Source organism: Balaenoptera physalus (assembly GCF_965194825.1).
Source record: "Balaenoptera physalus genome assembly, chromosome: 2".
NCBI classification, from domain to species: domain Eukaryota; kingdom Metazoa; phylum Chordata; class Mammalia; order Artiodactyla; family Balaenopteridae; genus Balaenoptera; species Balaenoptera physalus.
In genome coordinates this window covers 154634360-154653413 of record NC_138883.1, presented here as the reverse complement: position 1 = coordinate 154653413, position 19054 = coordinate 154634360, and the positions used below count along the sequence as shown (strand labels likewise).

At 45.6% G+C, this 19054-nt stretch overlaps 1 protein-coding gene across 4 annotated transcripts in view; it reads left to right on the top strand.

Annotated features, from left to right (window-relative positions):
* The window catches only part of IL15RA (interleukin 15 receptor subunit alpha), a 54616-nt gene that overhangs the window by 19918 nt on the left and 15644 nt on the right, over positions 1-19054 (top strand). For 3 of the 4 annotated variants that reach the window (XM_082450559.1, XM_082450556.1, XM_082450557.1), the window contains exons 2-5: positions 13050-13244; positions 15021-15113; positions 17206-17400; positions 17973-18005. In XM_082450559.1, the coding sequence (XP_082306685.1) occupies positions 13050-13244; positions 15021-15113; positions 17206-17400; positions 17973-18005 (516 nt within the window). The remainder of the gene's footprint in view (positions 1-13049; positions 13245-15020; positions 15114-17205; positions 17401-17972; positions 18006-19054) is intronic. The other variant, XM_082450558.1, reaches the window with a different exon arrangement.

Below are 19054 nucleotides of genomic sequence, written 5' to 3'. Positions count from 1 at the left end.
CTGCCTAGAATTGTATATCCAGGGTAACATTCAAAACAATAGGGTAAAATGGAGAGGATTCTGGGAAGATGGCAGAGTAGGGAGCATCTGGAATCTATTTCCCCACTTAGACAATAATTGCACTGGCAGAATTTGTCTGATGTAACTATTTGGAACTCTGGAGTCTATTGAAGGCTTGCAAGGTTCAGAGGAAGAACTGGATGGTAAATTGCAGTCACCTGTGGTCAACTTCAGCTCTTAGCACAGTAGCAGCTACCCATCCCCCACCCCCAACCATGTGGCAGGAAGCTGTGCAGGTGTTCCCGGAGCAGATTGCATACAGCTTGCCGGAGCCAGGATGGGCAACAAGGACCCTGTCCTACAAATATCAGGGATCTGTGCTGTGATGGATGATTGCTGCTTCTGATCACAGAGGTGCCACCAAAGGGCAGGGCAACCATTGCTATAGCACCTCCCCCCTGTTGTTGCAGCCCCTCCCAGACCAGCTGAAGTGACTCCCAGGGGTTTTTTAAAGGGGTAGCACTCTTCTTTATCCACCCCCCTTCATTTTTCTTTGTTTTCCCTTTTGGGGCCCAGACATTAAAGACTAGGACATTCAAAAACAACTGTATATACAGGGAAAATTAGAAAGTGACTGTGTAAGCCAGGGAGAAGTTCAGAAAACACCCAAAAAGACCTTAGGTTTACACCTCAGGCTGACCCTTGGCACAAAGACAGCCCACAATTTTTTTTTTAATTACAAAAAAAGTAAACCCTGGAGTAGGAGTGACCACATTATTAGATTCAAATGTCCAGTTTCAACCAAATGTCACAAGTCATAGAAAGAAACAGGAAAGTAAAACCCATTCAAAAGAAAAAATAAATAACAGAAATTGTCCCTGAAAAAGACCTGATGGCAGATATACTAGACAAACACCTTAAAACAACTGTCTTAAAGATGCTCAAAGAACTAAAGGAAAGGGGCTTCCCTGGTGGCGCAGTGGTTGAGAATCTGCCTGCCAATGACACGGGTTCAGTCCTGTGCCTAGAGCCCATGCTCTGCAACGAGAAGCCACCGCAATGAGAAGCCCGCGCACTGCAACAAAGAGTAGCTCCTGTTCACCGCAACTAGAGAAAGTGATCAGCAACGAAGACCCAATGCAGCCAAAAATAAATAAATTTATATAAATAAATAAATAATTTAAAAAACTTTTAAAAAAACTAAAGGAAGAAGTGGAGAAAGTCAAAGAAAATGATGTATGAACAAAATGGAAATATCAATATATAGAAAATCTAAAAAAGAACCAAAAAGAAATTCTGAAGCTGAAAAATACAATAACTCAAATGAAAAATTCATTAGATTCAAAGGCAGAGTTGAACAGGCAGGAGAAAGAATTAGCAAACTTGAATACAGGACTACAGAAATTATCAAGTCTGAGAAACATAAAGAAGAAAGATTGAAGAAAAGTGATCAGAGCCTAAGGGACCTGTGGAAACCATCAACATATGCATTGTGGGAGTCTCAGAAGAAGAAGTAAGAAAGAAGCAGAGAGAAACACACCAGAACTTATGGGACACAGTGAAAGTGGTGCTATGGGGGAAATTTATAGCTATAAACACTTACATTAAAAAATAAGAAAAAAATAAGAATGATTTCAATTCAACAACCTAACTTTATACCTCAAGGAACTAGAAAAGAACAAAGTTATCCTAAAGCTGGCAGAAAGAAATAGTAAAGATCAGAGCAGAGATAAACAAAATAGAGAATAGAAAAATACAGAAAATCAATGAAATCAAAAGTTGGTTCTTTGAAAAGATCAACAAAATTGACTAACCTTTAGCTAGACGGGCTAAGAAAAAAAGAGCAAAGACTCAAATTCTAAAATCAGAAATGAAAGTGGGGACATTACTACCAATTTTACAGAAATACAAAGGATTATGAGTATAATGAACAATTATACACCAACAAATTAGATAACCTATATGAAACTGACAAATTCCTAGAAACACAAAACCTACCAAGACTAAATCATAAAGAAATAGAACATCTGAATAAATCTATAACTAGTAAGGATCAGTAATCAAAAATCTCCTGATAAAGAAAAACCCTGGACCCAATAGCTTCAATAGTGAATTCTATTAAACATTTTAAAAAGACCTAATATTAATCCTTCTCAAACTTTTCCAAAAAGTGAAAAAGGAAGGAACACTTCCTAACTCATTCTGTGAGTCCAGCATTTCCCTGATACCAAAGCCAGACAAAGACAGAATAAGAAAAGAAAACTACAGGGAATTCCCTGGCAGTCCAGTGGTTAGGACTCTGCACTTCCACTGCAGGGGGCCCCGGTTCAATCTCTGGTCGGGAAACTAGGATTCCACAAGTCATGTAGCGCAGCCAAAAAAAAGAAAACTACATACCAATATCCCTTATGAACACTGATGTGAAATCCTTAACAAAATACTAGCAAACTGAATTCAGCAGCATGTTAAAAGGATTATAAACCATGACCAAGTGGGATTTATTCGTGGAATGCAAGGATGATTCAACACATGAAACTTGATAAATATAATATACCACACTAACAGAATGAAAGGAAAACACCACATAATCATCTCAATTGATGCAGCAAAAACATTTGACAAAATTCAATACCCTTTCATAATAAAAACACTCAAAATACTAGGAATAGAAGAAAACTACTTCAATATAATAAAAGCCATATATGAAAACCCACAGTGAACATCATACTCAATGGTGAAAGACTGAAAACTTTTCCTCTAAGATCAGGAAAAAGGAAAGGATGCCTACTTTCACCATATCTATTCAACATAGTACTGGAAGTTCTAGCCAGAGCAGTTAGGCGAGGAAAAGAAATAAAAGGCATCTACACTGTAAAGGAAGAAGTAAAATTATCTCAGTTTGCAAATGGTATGATCTTATATGTAGAAAACGCTAAAGATTACACACACACACACACACACACACACAAATGTTTGAATAGATCAATTCAGCAAAGGAGTAGAATACAAAGTAAACATACAAAAATCAGTTGCATTTCTATATACTAACAATAACAATTTGAAAAGGAAATTACAAAAACAATTCCATTTTCAATAGCATCAAAAAGAATAAAAATACTTAGGAATAAGCTTAATCAGGGAAATGAGAGAATTATACAATGAAAACTACAAAATATGCTGAAAGAAATTAAAGAAGACATAAATAGATGTATGGAAGACTCATACGTCCTGATTTCAAAACTTACTACAAAGCTACAGTAATCAAAACAGTGTGGTATTGGCATAAAGACATACGGGCCAATGGAATAGAATAGACAGCCCAGAAATAAACCATTGCATTTATGGCCAAGTGATTTTTGACAAGGGTGCCAAGACCATTCAACTGGAAAAGGACAGTCTTTTCACCAAATAGTGCTGGGAAAACCGGATATCTATATGCGAAAGAATGAAAGTAGGATCTTACCTAATATAACATACAAAAATTAACTCAAAATGGATCAGTAAGACCTAAAACAATTAAACTCTTAGAAGAAAACATAAGACAAAAGCTTCATGATATTAGATTTGGCAATGATTTCTTGGATGCGATACCAAAGGCAAAGGTAACCAAAGAAAAAATAGACAAATTGGACTTTATGAAAATATCAAAATTTTTTGCATTAAAGACCCTATCAAGAAAGTAAAAATCAACCCACAGAATGGGAGAAAATATTTGCAATTCATATATATGATAAGGGATTAATATCCAGAATATGTAGATTCCTAAAACTCAACAACAACGAAAGAATAACCTGATTCAAAAATGGGTAAAGGACTTGAATATACATTTCTCCAAAGAAGATATAAAAATGGCCAATGGGCACATGAAAAGATTCTCAACATCACTAATCTTTAGGGAAATGCAAACCAAAACTTCAGTGAGATATACATCATACCCATTAGGATGACTGTTATTTAAAAAAAAAAAATGTGTTGACAAGGATTTAGAAAATTGGAACCCTTGTGCACTGTTGGTGGGAATGTAAATTAGTACAGTCACTGTTGGAAAATGGTATGGCAGTTCCTAAAAATATTAAAAAATAGACTTACCATATGATCTAGCAATTCCACTTCTGGCGTATACCCAAATTAATTGAAAGTAGGGTCTTAAAGAGACATTTGTACACCCATGTTCATAGCAGCATTATTCACAATAACTAAATCGTGGAAGCAATCCAAGTGTCCATCAACAGATAAATGGATAATCAAAATGTGGTATACACATACAGAGCAATATTTCTTAGCCTTAAAAAGTAAGGAGATTTTGCAATATGCTACAATATGGTTTATGCTAAGAACATTATGCTAAGTGAAATAAGCCAATCACAAAAAGACAAACACAGCTTTGAGCAAGTTGTCTTTGCAATCCCAAGGAAATGGCCTGGTCTTGTGAATCACCATGTGTATGGTGTTTGGGGTGAGGTAGGGGTTCTCATGCTCTCTCTCCCTTCCGAGGCTTCAGAATAACCCATGGCAGCAGTCATCAGTCCCCCAGAGACTCAGCACTTGACTCTGTGATATCATAGGCTCTTCCAGGCCCAGGACAACAATGCTGTCAGCTCCAAAGAGCAGAAATGGCATAAGGAAGGAAAGGGGCAGGTGAGGAAAAACCAGTTAAATACACTCCTGCCAAGTAAATTCAGTCTTTGCCTAGCCTTCTCCCCTGGGGACCTCACATCTCTTGTATTCTCTAGTTACTGGTCTGTGGCTGGATGGAGACCATCCAGTCACCAGTGATACAACCTGAGGCGTCCAAAGATCCAAGGTCGATTCGGGCTCCCTCAGAAGGAAAGAACATTTTATCATAGAGCAAAGTCTAGTATTTTTATGACACTATCCATTCTGGTCCATCATCAAATGTTTTCAGAGTTGAGTTTTATGGTCATTCCTCTCCACTCACCCCACCCCTCCACCTCTAAGTATTTCCCCAGCTCTGTTAACATACAGCAAAGCCCCCCAGATGCAGATTTAAGATTTTGGTAGCAAAAATTTGAGATTTAATTTAAGATTTTATAGTGTCGTACTGCCAAGGTAAACACACACACACACACACACACGCACACACACAATATTTTTGAGATGGAGGTGGGGGAATTAGATCCAATTAAAAAGTATTAGAACATGGTCCAGAGGTTAAGACTCTGTGCTTCCAATGCAGGGGGTGCAGGTTCAATCCCTGCTTGGGGAACTAAGATCCCACGTGCCGTGTGGCGCGGCCAAAATATTAAAATAAAATTTTTTTAATTAAAAAAAAGTATTAGAACAGAAATTCAGAAAATCACATCAGGAAGAACCTGTAAAAGAAATCCTCATTGACAGAATCAATACCATGACCTGGAAAAGTATGAACAAAAAGTGTTAATGTGTGCTGAAAAGTACTGTAACTTGCTGTGATGCCAAGAGACTCATGCACCTGTAAATACCAGAGAGCATGGTCCCTGGACCAGCAGCATCACCATCACCTGGAGCTTGTTAGAAAGTGAGACGCTCAGGGCTTCCTTGGTGGCGCAGTGGTTGAGAATCCACCTGCCAATGCAGGGGACATGGGTTCGAGCCCTGGCCCAGGAAGATCCTACATGCCGCGGAGCAACTAAGCCCCTGCGCCACGACTACTGAGGCTGCGCTCTAGAGCCTGTGAGCCACAACTGCTGAGCCCACGTGCCACAACTACTGAAGCCCGCATGCCTAGAGCCCATGCTCTGCAACAAGAGAAGCCACCGCAATGAGAAGCCTGTGCACCCCAACGAGGAGTAGACCCCGCTCACGGCAACTAGAGAAAGCCCATGCATAGCCATGAAGACTCAATGCAGCCAAAAATAAATAAAATAAATTTAAAAACATACAAAAAAAAAAAAAAAGGAAAGAAAGTCAGATGCTTGGCCCCTGCCCCGGACCTACTGACTCAGGAGCTCCGGGAAGAGGGCCCAGCACCCTGTGTTTTAACAGGCCCTCCAGGGGGTTCTGGTGATGAAGGCAGTAAGGAAGATGAAGGCAGTAAGGAGCAGAGTTGATGTGGCAGAGCAAGGCCTCCAATGTGGCCGTGATGGAGACTAACGCTACAATCATGACCAAACGTAGGAAGAGCGGAAGCACCACTACTGGCCCCAGGAAATGAGGAAGAAACTCTAAAAGGTGTGGAGAGAGGACAGGAAAAGAGGGGAGGTCGGCACCATGAAAACCACAATTAGGGAAATAATTAAAATTTTCCTGACCAAAAGGTAATCTTGGTCTGAGCTGTCAAGGGCTCATAGAGTTTCCTTCAAGAGGAAATCTCAAAGAAAGGGCCCCAAGTGGCACTCATCAGGTGGTTTTTCTTTGGATACTTATTTTTTAACTTATTTATTCTGATACAACCTCAAACTTACCATGAAGTTGAAAAGATAGTACAAAGACCTTTGGAATATCCTTTACCCAGATTTGCCAACTGTTTACATTTTTCCCCATTTGCTTTACCATTCCCCTCTCTCTAAATAAATCTACATTTATTATACACGTGCACGTTCTTCTGAAGCATTTAAAACTAGGTTGGCGACACTATGCTTCTTTATGCTTATAAATTTCAGTATATGTTTCCTAAGAACACATTCTCTTACATACCTTCCTAAAAAACAGCACTCTCACATAATCATAGTACAACTATCAAAATTAGGAAATTTAATCTTGACATAATATTATTATCTAATACTCAGTCCATATTCAAATTTTGTCAATTGTCCCATTAATGTCCTTTTTAGCTGTTTTCTTCCTAATTCTGGATCTAATCCAGGACCATGTATCACATTTAGTTGTCACATTTCTTTAGCCTCTTTCAGTCTGGAACATTCCCAATGCCTTTCCTTTTTTTTTTTGGCTGCGTTGGGTCTTTGTTTCTGCGTGCGGGCTTTCTCTAGTTCCCGCGAGCGGGGGCTACTCTTCATTGCGGTGCACAGGCTTCTCATTGCAGTGGCTTCTCTTGTTGCAGAGTACGGGCTCTAGGCACGAGGGCCTCAGTAGTTGTGGCACTCGAGCTTAGTTGCTCCGCGGCATGTGGGAATCTTCCCGTACCAGGGATCGAACCCATGTCCCCTGAACTGGCAGGAGGATTCTTAACCACCGTGCCACCAGGGAAGTCCCTCTTGATCTTTCTTGATCGTGAATACAGGCCAACTACTTTTCAGAATGTCCCTCAGTTTAGGTTCATCTGGTGTTTCCTTGTGGTTAGATTCCGGTTATGGATTTGGGGGAGGGAGACCACAGATGTGATGCTTGTGTCCTTGTCAGTGAATCGGATCAGGAGGGATATGACAGCTATTTGTCCCAGTGTTGGTGAGGTTACTTCTGATCACTTGGTTCAGGTGGTGTTTGTCAGCTTTCTGCAATATAGTTACCATTTTCCCCATTGTAACTAGTAACTAATTGTGGGAAGATTCTTTAGGACTCCATGTACCAGTCGGGATTGTGGTCCCAGGAATCTAAGAAGAGCAGAGCCACCTTGTGCAGCTGTGGGAGCTGGTTACCATCGAGGTGAGCTGTTCCTTCTGTGTCTGGAGCCGGAGCCTCCAGGCCACGGTCTGAGTGGGAAGATGGCCATAAAGTGGGGGAAGCAAGAGCCACCTGGGAGCCGTGAGGCCGAGCTGGATCCCATGTTGGTCTTTCGTCTTCCCTCCGAGACTCCAGCTTCCACGAGGAGCGTGTCCAGCAGGAGAAGCTGGTGCTCCTCATCATGGCAGTAGATACACACCTGGCCCAAAGGTGGGAGAAGCTGCAGCAAAGAGTCACGGGGCTGGAGGAGCCTGCAGATAAGCGACAGTGCATGAGCGGCAGCGGCCCCCCTCTCCCAAGTGCAAAGGAACGTGGATGCTCCTTCCCTCCTTCCAGATTGAACATAAAATCTTTGTTGTGTCACAGGCTAACTGGACACCGTGCAGGGAGGGGAATTTAGGGCGTGTGTGTCCAGCTCAGCTAAACTGACGCAGGGCAAATCTGCCACACTATGTAAATACTATGTCCCTCATTTTTGCATCCATTGTCCCTTTTTCTTATTCCATCATCCTGTCTATATTTATTAGTTAGCATTATACTGAAGGCTTTCTCCTCTCCCTTATTTAGTTATTAGTCCTTTATTTACTTATATTAGCACAGACTTGAGTTTTGTTTTATTTTATTCCTTAATCTGTTAGTATATTTGTTTTGTTTTGACACTCAGATTGTCCCAGATTGGCCAGCAACAGCCAGTTCAACCTGGCCACCAAATCCTTTTGACATGTTGCCATCATTCTCTAAGCCTTTCCCTACTTTCTGGTACCAGATATTCCACGCTCACCTTGTGCTTTCTCTCTCCCGGCCCCGGGTCAGCCTTTTCTCCAAGGAGCTGAGGTTCCTTTTAGTGGAGTCCAAGATCTTGGTACTAAATATGTTTTCTGCTTATATGTCATTGCTTCCAGGCACTGTCAGAAGACACAGGTAGCGTGTGCGCACACACGTGTACACACAGAACCACGTGTACACAGACGTGTACACACACACTATGATTACATCCTGACACCTCCAACCCCAATTCTATCCCAGCACCACAGGGTCCATTCCAGTCGTCCCTTCCCCATTTCCATAGTTGTAACTTCTTCCTCCAACAGTGAGGACCCTGGGTTGAGTTTGTCTTACTCACTGATGAGTGGTTCCAGTAGAGAATCAAGAAGAAAAGGAGGGATGACAGTGACTTCAGACCTTTGCCCTCAGGTTTAACAGCAGAGATGGGCTTGGGAGGAAAATCTACGGATACTACAAGAAGTCACTACTCATTCACTCAGGATCTGGCCCAGCGTGCTTTGCCTTGTAAAACAGAGGTCCTCAACTGTGTGCACAGCACATTTCCTGATCAGTGTGTAAAATTCACTGTTGCTCAAGTGAATATACCGGCAATGACAACGTTTGGCAGAAGGGGTGTTGAGCTGGGAGGGATACTACCTGCTATGAATCTAAGGTGAAGTCAAACCACCACAAAGAAGACTGCATATTTACTGAAGGCTGTAAGAACTCTGAATTATTATACACACCATAAACTTAGGTACTTTTATACGCAATAAACTATCCCACCCACATAGCAGCCAGCCCTGAAGGATGACCAAGTGAGTTACACATTAGCATGGATACCCTTATGCTGTGGCAGTGGCTCTTTATAACTTGCTGACATGGTCACCATTGCCTCAATGTTTTAAATCCCCTTGAGTGGGAGGGCGCAAATGTTTCATTTCAGAGAGTGCCACAGACACTCAAAGTTGAAAGCCACTGCCCTAAATGGAGGGGAGTATTTTAAGACTTAGAAGATGTAGAAAAATTTGCTGACAAAAATCCCAAACCTGAAAACAACAAAGAAAACAGTGAAGACTGAGAAAAGGTGGCCGAGGAAAGATCAATAGATTCAGAACATCATTTGAGGGACTTCCCTGGTGGCGCAGTGGATAAGACTCTGTGCTCCCAATGCAGGGGGCCTGGGTTCGATCCCTGGTCAGGGAACTAGATCCCACATGTATGCCGCAACTAATAGTTCGCATGCTGCAACTAAGGAGCCCACATGCTGCAACTAAGAAGCTGGTGAGCCACAACTAAAGGAGCCCTGGAGCTGCAACTAAGGAGCCCTCCTGACGCACCTAAGACCTGGTGCAACCAAATAAATAAATAAATATTTTTTTTAAAAAGAACATCATTTGATATGAGAATCAGTGGATTAAGCTGAACTTGAGGACTACACAGCGAATAAAAACGTTTGGGAAGGGATTCAGGCGAAAGAGGTACAACCCAAAGACCAGATGGGAGAGAGAGGAAGATGAAGGAAGTAAACCTAAACAGCCAGATTTCTTCTCTCCGCTATGAACTTTGTTCATACAAATTAGTAGGAAAAATGTTTTTTAGAAAACTGGTACATTGAAATAATGATTATCTTATGATCTCATTGAAAAGAAAATGAAAATGTTTGAGTCCACTATAGAAGCCCCATAAGCGAAAAGAGAACGTTGTCACCATCAGGATGGAGTGATAAAGGACGGCAAGCTGTATGTTATAGTTTTAAAAATCTAATATTATATGTCAATGGGGCTTTAAAAGAAGAGTCAGGGGTTGGATTAAGAACAAAAAGCTAACAATCCATTTTCCCTCTTGAGACTAGGGAGACCAAAGAAAAGCCTGGAGTGACTGACCCACCGAGCTCAGGTGGGCTCCGGTATGAGGACGCTGACACCTCAGTGACAGAGCCTGAAGCAGGAGGGGAGGGTCTGACAGCTGCCCCAGCAGTGGGCTGGCCTGTCTGCAGGCTGCCGGGCACTTGACCGTGGATTGTTCCAACCACACTCTGAATCTGGAGATGGCTCCTTCTTTTTTTTTGTTTAAGATTTTTTTTTTTTTTTTTGATGTGGACCATTTTTAAAGTCTTTATTGAATTTGTTACAATATTGCTTCTGTTTTGTTTTGGTTTTTTGGCTGTGAGGCACGTGGGATCTTAGCTCCCCGACCAGGGATCGAACCTGCACCCCCTGCATTGGAAGGCGAAGTCATAACCACTGGACCTCCAGGGAAGTCCCTGGAGATGGCTCCTTGTGATTTTGATATCTAAAGAGGCCCACCTGGCCAGCAGGATGTGGCATAAGGGGTCCAGGTGGTGGTGACGCTGAGAGTCAGGTGAGTAAGTGTCCTGGTGATTCTGGCAGTCATTCTCTGACATCCAAACCTAGGCCAGCAGCTGGGGAGTGTGGAAATCCAGGGGATGCCCTCTGGAGGAGAAGATGGACAAGACCTGGGCAGAGGGTCAGTCCCTAGTCCAGAAAGCCAGGGTTCTGGACAGAGGCGGCCCAGTCCACAGGGAGCAGGTGAGAAGGATGGTGAAAGCTGCTATTTGGGGGGCCCGTGGCTAGTCAAAGCTGACCCCAGATCCTGCCCGACCAGAGGAAGGTTCGGATTTCTAGGAAGCAGGCACAGGTTCTGTCGGGGTAAATCAAACAAGACTGGCTTATTTGAAGGCTGTAGAAGGAACTCAGCACCACCGGAACACGCGGGTGAAGACAGAGACATTTTCCAAGGCAGATGAAGATTCACGTTCTGGAATCCAGCATCCTCAGCACGTCATGCAAAACTGTGGAAGACGGTCACATTTTCCAGACTCTGTCCCCCCGGGCGTAGCACAGGCTCTAATCTGGATAGGACACAGTCTTATCTGGATAGGTGACTGAGCCCACCTCATCCATTTGGGAGCTGGGCTGTTCCCAGTACTCTCAGGTGGCTAAATCAGCAGACTTTCAGACTAGCACTGTCTGATCCTAGCCTGTTCCCGAACTCAGATATGAGAACAAAGGACTTCACTAGGTGTCATGCTAACAGCACTAGACCAGCTATGGAGCTGATTGCAGATCTACTGAGCATCTGTCTACAGAGAGGTGCCTCGGAAATGAAATGAAGGTCCAGGATGGGGCAAACCCCAGGACACTGGTTTTAGCCATCAAGTTTCATACAAAGAAAATCTTAGGGTCTAAATCTTGCTCAAATCTTTCAACTTCCAACTAATTAGAAGAAGGGGGCAATTATTAAGAAAACCTTAATTGTTCTAGTTCTGGCTCTTACCTTCTTTTGGTAACATTCTTCTGATAAAACATATCTTAGGGCTTCCCTGGTGGCACAGTGGTTGGGAGTCTGCCTGCCAATGCAGGGGACGCGGGTTCGAGCCCTGGTCTGGGAGGATCCCACGTGCCGCGGAGCAACTAGGCCCGTAAGCCACAACTACTGAGCCTGCGCGTGTAGAGCCTGTGCTCCACAACAAGAGAAGCCACGACAATGAGAAGCCCGCGCACCGCGATGAAGAGTGGCCCCCGCTCGCCGCAACTAGAGAAAGCCCGTGCACAGAAACGAAGACTCAACACAGCCAAAAATAAATAAATAAAACAAAAAAATAAAACGTATCTTATTTTTCACTCCACGTGCACTTTGTCACATCCACAGTCTGCTGGGAGTGACTTGTGTCTTGTCTCCCAAAAGGCTGTCCAGAATCCTCCCAAATGGCCTCCCAAGTCTTCTCGGCTTCAATTTTACCCTAAGCTGCCCTAACTTGACCAGAGAAAGGAGAAAATTCCTAATTCTAGGATCTCCTACATTTTTCACATTCATTTAGCAGCAAAAGCACTGAATACCCACCCTTGGCATGGTTTAGCCCTCTCTTGCCCTGTGGTCAGCCAAGGTTTCTGACTTCCTGTGGCAGGGTATTTTAAAATCCCCTCCCCCACTTTTTTATTATGAAGTATTTCATATATTTAAAACAGTATATAATATATACACATGACTAATATTCTTCCAGTCCTCATCGGTGTAGCCTTTCACCTATGGCCAGTGGTTACCCCGCGGGGTCCTGGTTAATGCCAACAGCTATTCTGATTGTGGGGCTGAGGGAGGGCTTTCCTGAGGAAGCGATGTTGAACTAAGCTAAGAAGGGTGGCAGGCGATGGCCAGCCAAGATGGGCGGGGGAGGTGCACGGTGAGAGGCACGGGGGGACCAGAGGCCAGTGTGGCCAGAGGGAAGAGTAGCTGGAGAGGCAGACAGGGCTGGGTCCAGCAGAGCCTTGATTTTAGTTTTTATTCTAAGAGCAGTGGCAACCGAGAAAGAGTGAAGTCATCAAACTTGAAGTCATCTGAAGATGATGCCGGCTGCCTTGTGGAAATGGATTAAAGGCTTGTAGAGATAGCAATCCAGAGGCTAAGAGATACTGAGGCTGGAGACTGATGGGAGTGGAGGGCAAGAGAGAGGGGTCTCTATTGATGACCCCTGGTATCTAGCTATGCTGAATGGCTGGTACTTGAGGCAAGATTCTGGACAGCTTCTAGACGGTGGGGGCCCTTCCTCAACATCTTCCACATGCTTGGAATCTGGGGTGTATCCCCAGGGGCCCCTACGATAATCCAGACCCCGACTATAAAGTTATTGACTACCACCCAAGTGTTCCCTCGGAGCAAGCTGAAATCTCTTCATCTCTCCCCTCTCATCTGCACTTCTGCAGGCATCACGTGCCCAGCTCCCACATCTGTGAAACATGCAGACATCCGAGTCAAGAGTTACAGCCTCAACTCCAGGGAGCGGTATGTTTGTAACTCTGGCTTCAAGCGTAAAGCCGGGACCTCCAGCCTGACCGAGTGCGTGCTTAACAAGACTGTGAACATCGCCCACTGGACCACTCCCAATCTCAAGTGCATCAGTAAGTGCACTGTCCCTCCGCCCCTTTTGCCAAGGCCACGCAGAGAGCAGACTGCAGTGTGGGCAGCAGAATGAGGTGGCCTTGACATCTGGGTTGAGGACTGAGACTAAATAAAGCAATGGGCTTCTAAACACACCTCCGGGAGGTGGAAATACATGGGCTTTGGGGTCACACAGTTCTGGGTTCAAGTCCTGGCTCTGCCACTTAACCATCCGTGAGACCTGGGGTGAGGGCCTTAAGGTTTTGGATCTCTTTGTTCCTCATCTAGAAAATGGACCTGATGTCAACATTGTGGCTTGTAGGAGGATTAAGAGAAATCTGGTAAATATTAACTATTATTACCTCAGTGCTTTAAGATCACAGAAGCAAGAATTTGGCTACAGACAAAGGTGTGTGCTCACAGCATGCTTGTTTCCCAGACAGCATTCCCGATTCCTCCCTAGGAGACAGCCTGCAAGGAAATCACTCCCCGTTCTCCTCCCCTGAGAGCAGCATGGAGAGCCACAGAGCAGAGACCCCCTTAGCCCAGTTATCACGTCTGGGGTCCCGCCAGAGCCCAAGACTGAGTGTGAGGAAAGATCTCCAGAATCCCCTTTTTTTTTTAACCATCCACAGCTGGATAACCACACCAGAAGTCAAACAATCTTGGAGTGGAAGCCAATAGTGCTATTTTCAGGAATACTAAACCCTGTACCCTAGAAAAGGAAAGGTTAATCTGTGGTCTTCCAAGAGAATGATGATTCAACAAACATTTATTGCACACGTGGTGCATGTCCAGCCGTGATACTTTCTCACGTAATATTTGTGAAAATCTGCCACTCCTCTCTGGGGAAAGCAGACAAGCGGGGCTGTTCAACAGCAAACTCACGGCTGGGGGACTCCTTGAAAAGCCAGACTCCCTCTGGCTTTTTGAATCTGTATTGAATCTGTAGCGCTGAGATCGCCCTGTACCCCTTCCCCTCCCCCTGCGTGGCCGCCATGCAGGCATCAGAGGCCGGGCAAGGAGGGAGCCTTCTGCTTGTTGCAGAGGAATAGCTGGGCTGGGAACATGGCGCCCACGGCATCCTGGGGCCATTGGAGGGATGAGCTGGGTGAGGACGGGTCTGAGCAGTAACTGCAGGGAGAACACAGATGTCTTCCTCGGTCTAGTCCGGGGGACCCACTGGAACCGTAGTCCAGGGGCAAAAATAAGGGCTTTCCACTGTAGGGAAAGTGACTGTTTCTTCAAAGTTCCAATTCCTCTGGGTGAATGAATCGAGGATGGCGAACTGAACAGGGCGGGTTGCAGGCGGAAGGGGAGAGGAAAGAAGGGGGCGAGGCCTGGAATCGTAGACTTTTAGAACCCAGAGACTGGAGGAACCTTTAGGTCTCATCCCCAAAGCCCCCACCTTTTACCACTAACAACAGCCTCCGTTATTTTCCCCAACCTTTTGTGCCAAAAACAATCCGCTGAGTAATCATTTATTCTCCCACGCAAAAGCCAGCGTTATAAAGCTGAGTTGCTATCGCTGCTATCATCCCAGCCAAAAATAAAACACAAGTGATACTTAACTTGTGCAGTCTTTCTGAAAGGCTAGAAAAAAATAGTGTGCAGTCTGTTTGCAATGGGAACTGCAGACTGATGCTTGTTTATCTCTTGTGCTTCTGGCCTAGCCTAGGGAGCCAGACGTGTCCACTTTAAATTTATATATTTATTTTTGATTTACATCCAGTTCTGAAGCCACACCAGGTTCCGCCCTCAGGATCATAAACGCCATGTGGTTATCCTCTCTCTAGGAGACCCCTCCCTGACTCACCAAACGCCACCCTCCACAGCAGCACCGACAGGCGTGACCCCAGAGCCAGACAGCCCCAACCCTTCTGGAAAAGGTAGGAATGTCACAGACTCTCTCCGGACTCTCATCCCCTGATGCCATCCGGTCCACAGAGAACCCTCAGATTCGTGGACCACTGCCAGGGTTCCACTGCAAGCACCTCTTATTCACGTCAAGAATGAGGACTGACATTAGTTTCATTTTCCCTTTTAAACCAAAGTAGCCTGATAGCCAGGCTTCACAGGTGCATAATTAATAATGGTTTAAAATCCACTCTTAATAGGCCAGATCACACGTTGTGGTAGAAACGTAGCCTCAAGAATGGGGGAGGGTCAGAGGTTCTGACTGCCTTGCACGTCAGCCTTCCCAGGTTTCATGGGCGCTGGCAGAAAACCTGACCCTTCTGGGTCAGAGATGGAAGACTTTCCTACCCGGCACCACAGGCAGCAGGACCGTCAGCAGGTTTCATCAAGTCCCTCGTCCCCACATGCCTTAAGCAGGCCTAAACAGATGCCCGTACGGGCAGCCTACGTCACTGGAGGGGAAGCCTGAGCAGGAGCCTGAGTGTTTCACTGCTGGCATGAACATGTCTGCCCTGTGTTCCAGGGGGAGGCGCTGTCTCCACCTTCCAAGCCCATCTAAACATCCTTGAAAAGTCGGTGCCAAGAAAGGGCCGTCAGTGCCCTGCTGGCAAGATGTGCAGAACCGGGAGAGACCCACGCAGAGCCGTCTCCCAATAACCTGTGATTGCTTTAGTACAGACGCTTGCACGAAGCTGCCAGGGTTCTGCATTTCCACCAAGTCTTAGGTAAACTCTACCCCAATTTCCTCAGCACTGTCCTGATGTTAAGAAAATCCGAGCTCTTGGAGGCTGAACATCCTGGGACAACATGCGCTGTATCCTCTAATACCCTCTCTTGACTCCTGGTTTTCTGTGGCCCATTACCCACTGTGAGGCTTTTCCTGGTCCCCGTCTCCTCCTTTCCCTCCAGGCACAACCATCCCACTGTGGTTGACGGTGCTGCTCGGGCCGCCTCCCTGGAGAGCCGGTTCTTAACCGTGGATGCTCGTTGAAATCTCCTTGGAACTCTGGGTGGTCTGGGGAGCATCTGGGAATTAGGGTTCTAGAAGCTCTCCTGGGGACCCTTACTTAGGTGCCCAAGGCTGAGAACCACTCCTGAAGGGAGGATGGAGAGGCGGGAGCAAGGTTTCCTCCCAGTTACTTAGCCGATGACAAATGGAAGGAAGGGGCTGGAGTACCCAGAATCCCTTTGGTCCAAGTCACACCTGTTTCGGGTGGCCTCCCTCAGCCTTGCCTTCATGCCCCAAACACCTGGCAGACGCAGCTGCACAGTGAAACCTCAGACATGAGACTGATCTCCCAGGCGGGTGCCATGGCCACGGATGCCCATGCTCTGCCCACGTGGCTGGGAGAGCGTGGGGAAGCGGCCCGACTGTATGGCCCGACAGCCCGGGATGTGGGGCTCACAGCCACCCTTGCGCACCCTCTGCTCGCTCCAGGGCTGGGCTCCTAAGCACCGTATTGTCACAGTGGAAGACCCATTTTTCACAGAAAGAGAACAGTGGAGTTGTGCCACCACACTTTACACTTTGGGGCAGCCGTTGGCCAGTGAGGGACGGGGAGGCAAAGGACAGGTGGCCCACCCTCCCCAAGATGGGGGCCAAGCCAGGACACGTCCCTCAGGTCCCCTCTCTAAAGGTCAGAGGGGCAAATCTCAGGTTCCCCTGATTTCAAATGTTTTGTGCAAACATGTAAAAAGTAAACTAAAATCAGCATCCCAATGTCTTTTGGCCAGTACAGTTCCACTTGTTTATCTGAGCTGGGTCTCCTGGTAAACACGTCTCTAGTGCCTGGTTCTACTCAGATCTTTGGGATGGTTAGTTTATGTGCCCCATGATAAATAACCATAAATCCTCTAGCGTCCTCAAAAGCCCCCTGGCCATTCCAGATGGATGAAGATGTTACCCACTCAAGGGGTTTTCCCCCAGAGCCCTGGAGGAGTTTGCTGGGGGCGGGCTGGCCGGGGCGGGCTCACGAGAGCCGGTGTTAGTACACTCTCTTCCAAAGCCGAGAAAAGACACTGTTCTCAATATTTTCGTTGTCCATGTCTTGCACTTCCCTGCAGAGCCAGCTTTTACTTCCAAGTTAGACACCACAGTGGCCACAAGGCTGGCTACCGGACCAGGCTCCAGGCTGATGCCATCCAAAGCTCCTTCTGCGGGGACCACAGGAGTAGTCAATAATGAGCCCTCCCAAGTCCCAGCTCAGACAACAGCCAACGCTCCGGAACACACCCCCTCGGCCTCGCAGGACCCGCCCGGTTAGTGCTGGCTTTGCGTGCCGGAGGAGAGGGCAGCTCCCACAGGCTGCTTCTGAGTCGCAGATCCTGAGCGAGCGGATTGCATCACACCATCCAATCCGAAGTCAGGATGACTGAGCAACCCTCTGCCTCCTGCTCTCTGCCACAGCCTTGGTTCTCTGTGCTCCACCCTGGCTCAGCTCAGCGGGGAGAGAAAGCCTGTCTCCTACATGTGACAAGCCTCCCCATATTAATCCACATGGCAGAGCCTTTGCCAAGAATCAGAATAAGATCTTCCTCCTCCCGATATGGGAGGGCAGAGGAAGCTTTCCTTGATCTGGAATCATAATGTGTGGAATGGGGGAGCGCTCGGTAATCGGCATCTTCTCTAAGGGCGTATCTGATTCTTAAGCATGGCCCAGCATCGGAATCAATGACCCTGGTTCTGTGCTGAAGTGAGGCTGGTTTTGCTAGCTGTGACTCTCTCAAGGCTTTAAGATGGGAGCCAAATTGTCCAGGATTTCTCTTGCTTAGTGAGAAATTAGTGCCTTTAGGACCATGGCAATAACTGAGCTGCAGTCTCTTCTCTGCAGGTGCATATCAGTACAATCCCAGAGCTGTGACTGGTAAGTATTTTCCTTTGTCCTGGTGGTGTTTATGCTCAGGAGATCTCAGTGCCAGGGTGCTGGGCGGACCTGGCTCATGCCTGCTGTCCCGGCATGGTCACCAACAGCTGCCTCTCTCACTCTCAAAAGTGTCTCTGTTTAGGTAAGTTACATGATCCCCCGTTTATGGAATTCTAGCTTGACTATTTATCTTAATGTTGGGAGTTTCTCACTGTCAGGCTACTGGCATAGAAGCCAGAGTTGGTACACCACATTACGCTGCCATATTCATTTAGTGCACCAGGAGTAAAGGGTTTATCTTTCAGACTGTATTATACCTCTCATCTTTCATAGCTGAAATACATTTGCTGCAGTTTATATGCTCAGCCTTTAACAGGAGCTACCCCTATATTATGTCATTCATCTGTTCAAACAATATAAATTGAGTTCCTATCCTGTGCCATATATGGTCCTAAGCTGCAACGAAATGCAGATTTCTCATTAAAAAGCAAATGGCACTTTACATGTCCTTCAGCTTATGGAAGGTTAACGGTTTAATTTGATCAATTAAGTATTTATTGATTACCCACTCTGAACCCAGCAGAGTGCTCAGTACTGGAAGAAACAGAAAAGAAACCACTGCCCAGGAATAAGGAATTGACATTGTCACTTCAAAACTACCTTCAGCAGATGCAGGCACACGGCACATCAAATACACTACCCCGAGACTGAACTAGTTTGCAGGGACCGCCGAGAAATGACGATTCCCTGGATGTTCACAGAGGACACATTTAAAATTGAAGTATAGTTGACTTACAATATTACGTTAGTTTCAGGTGTACAGCATAGTGATTCAGTAATTTTGCAGATTATACTCCATTTATGTTATTATAAGATAACGGTTATAATTCCCTGTGCTGTGCAGTATATCCTTATTGTTTATCTATTTTACGTGTAATGTTTCGTATCTGTTAATCCCTTACCCCTAATTTGCCCCTCCCCCTTCCCTCTCTCCTTTGGTAACCACAAGTTTGTTTTCTGTGAGGCTCTTCCCGTTTTACAAATACTTT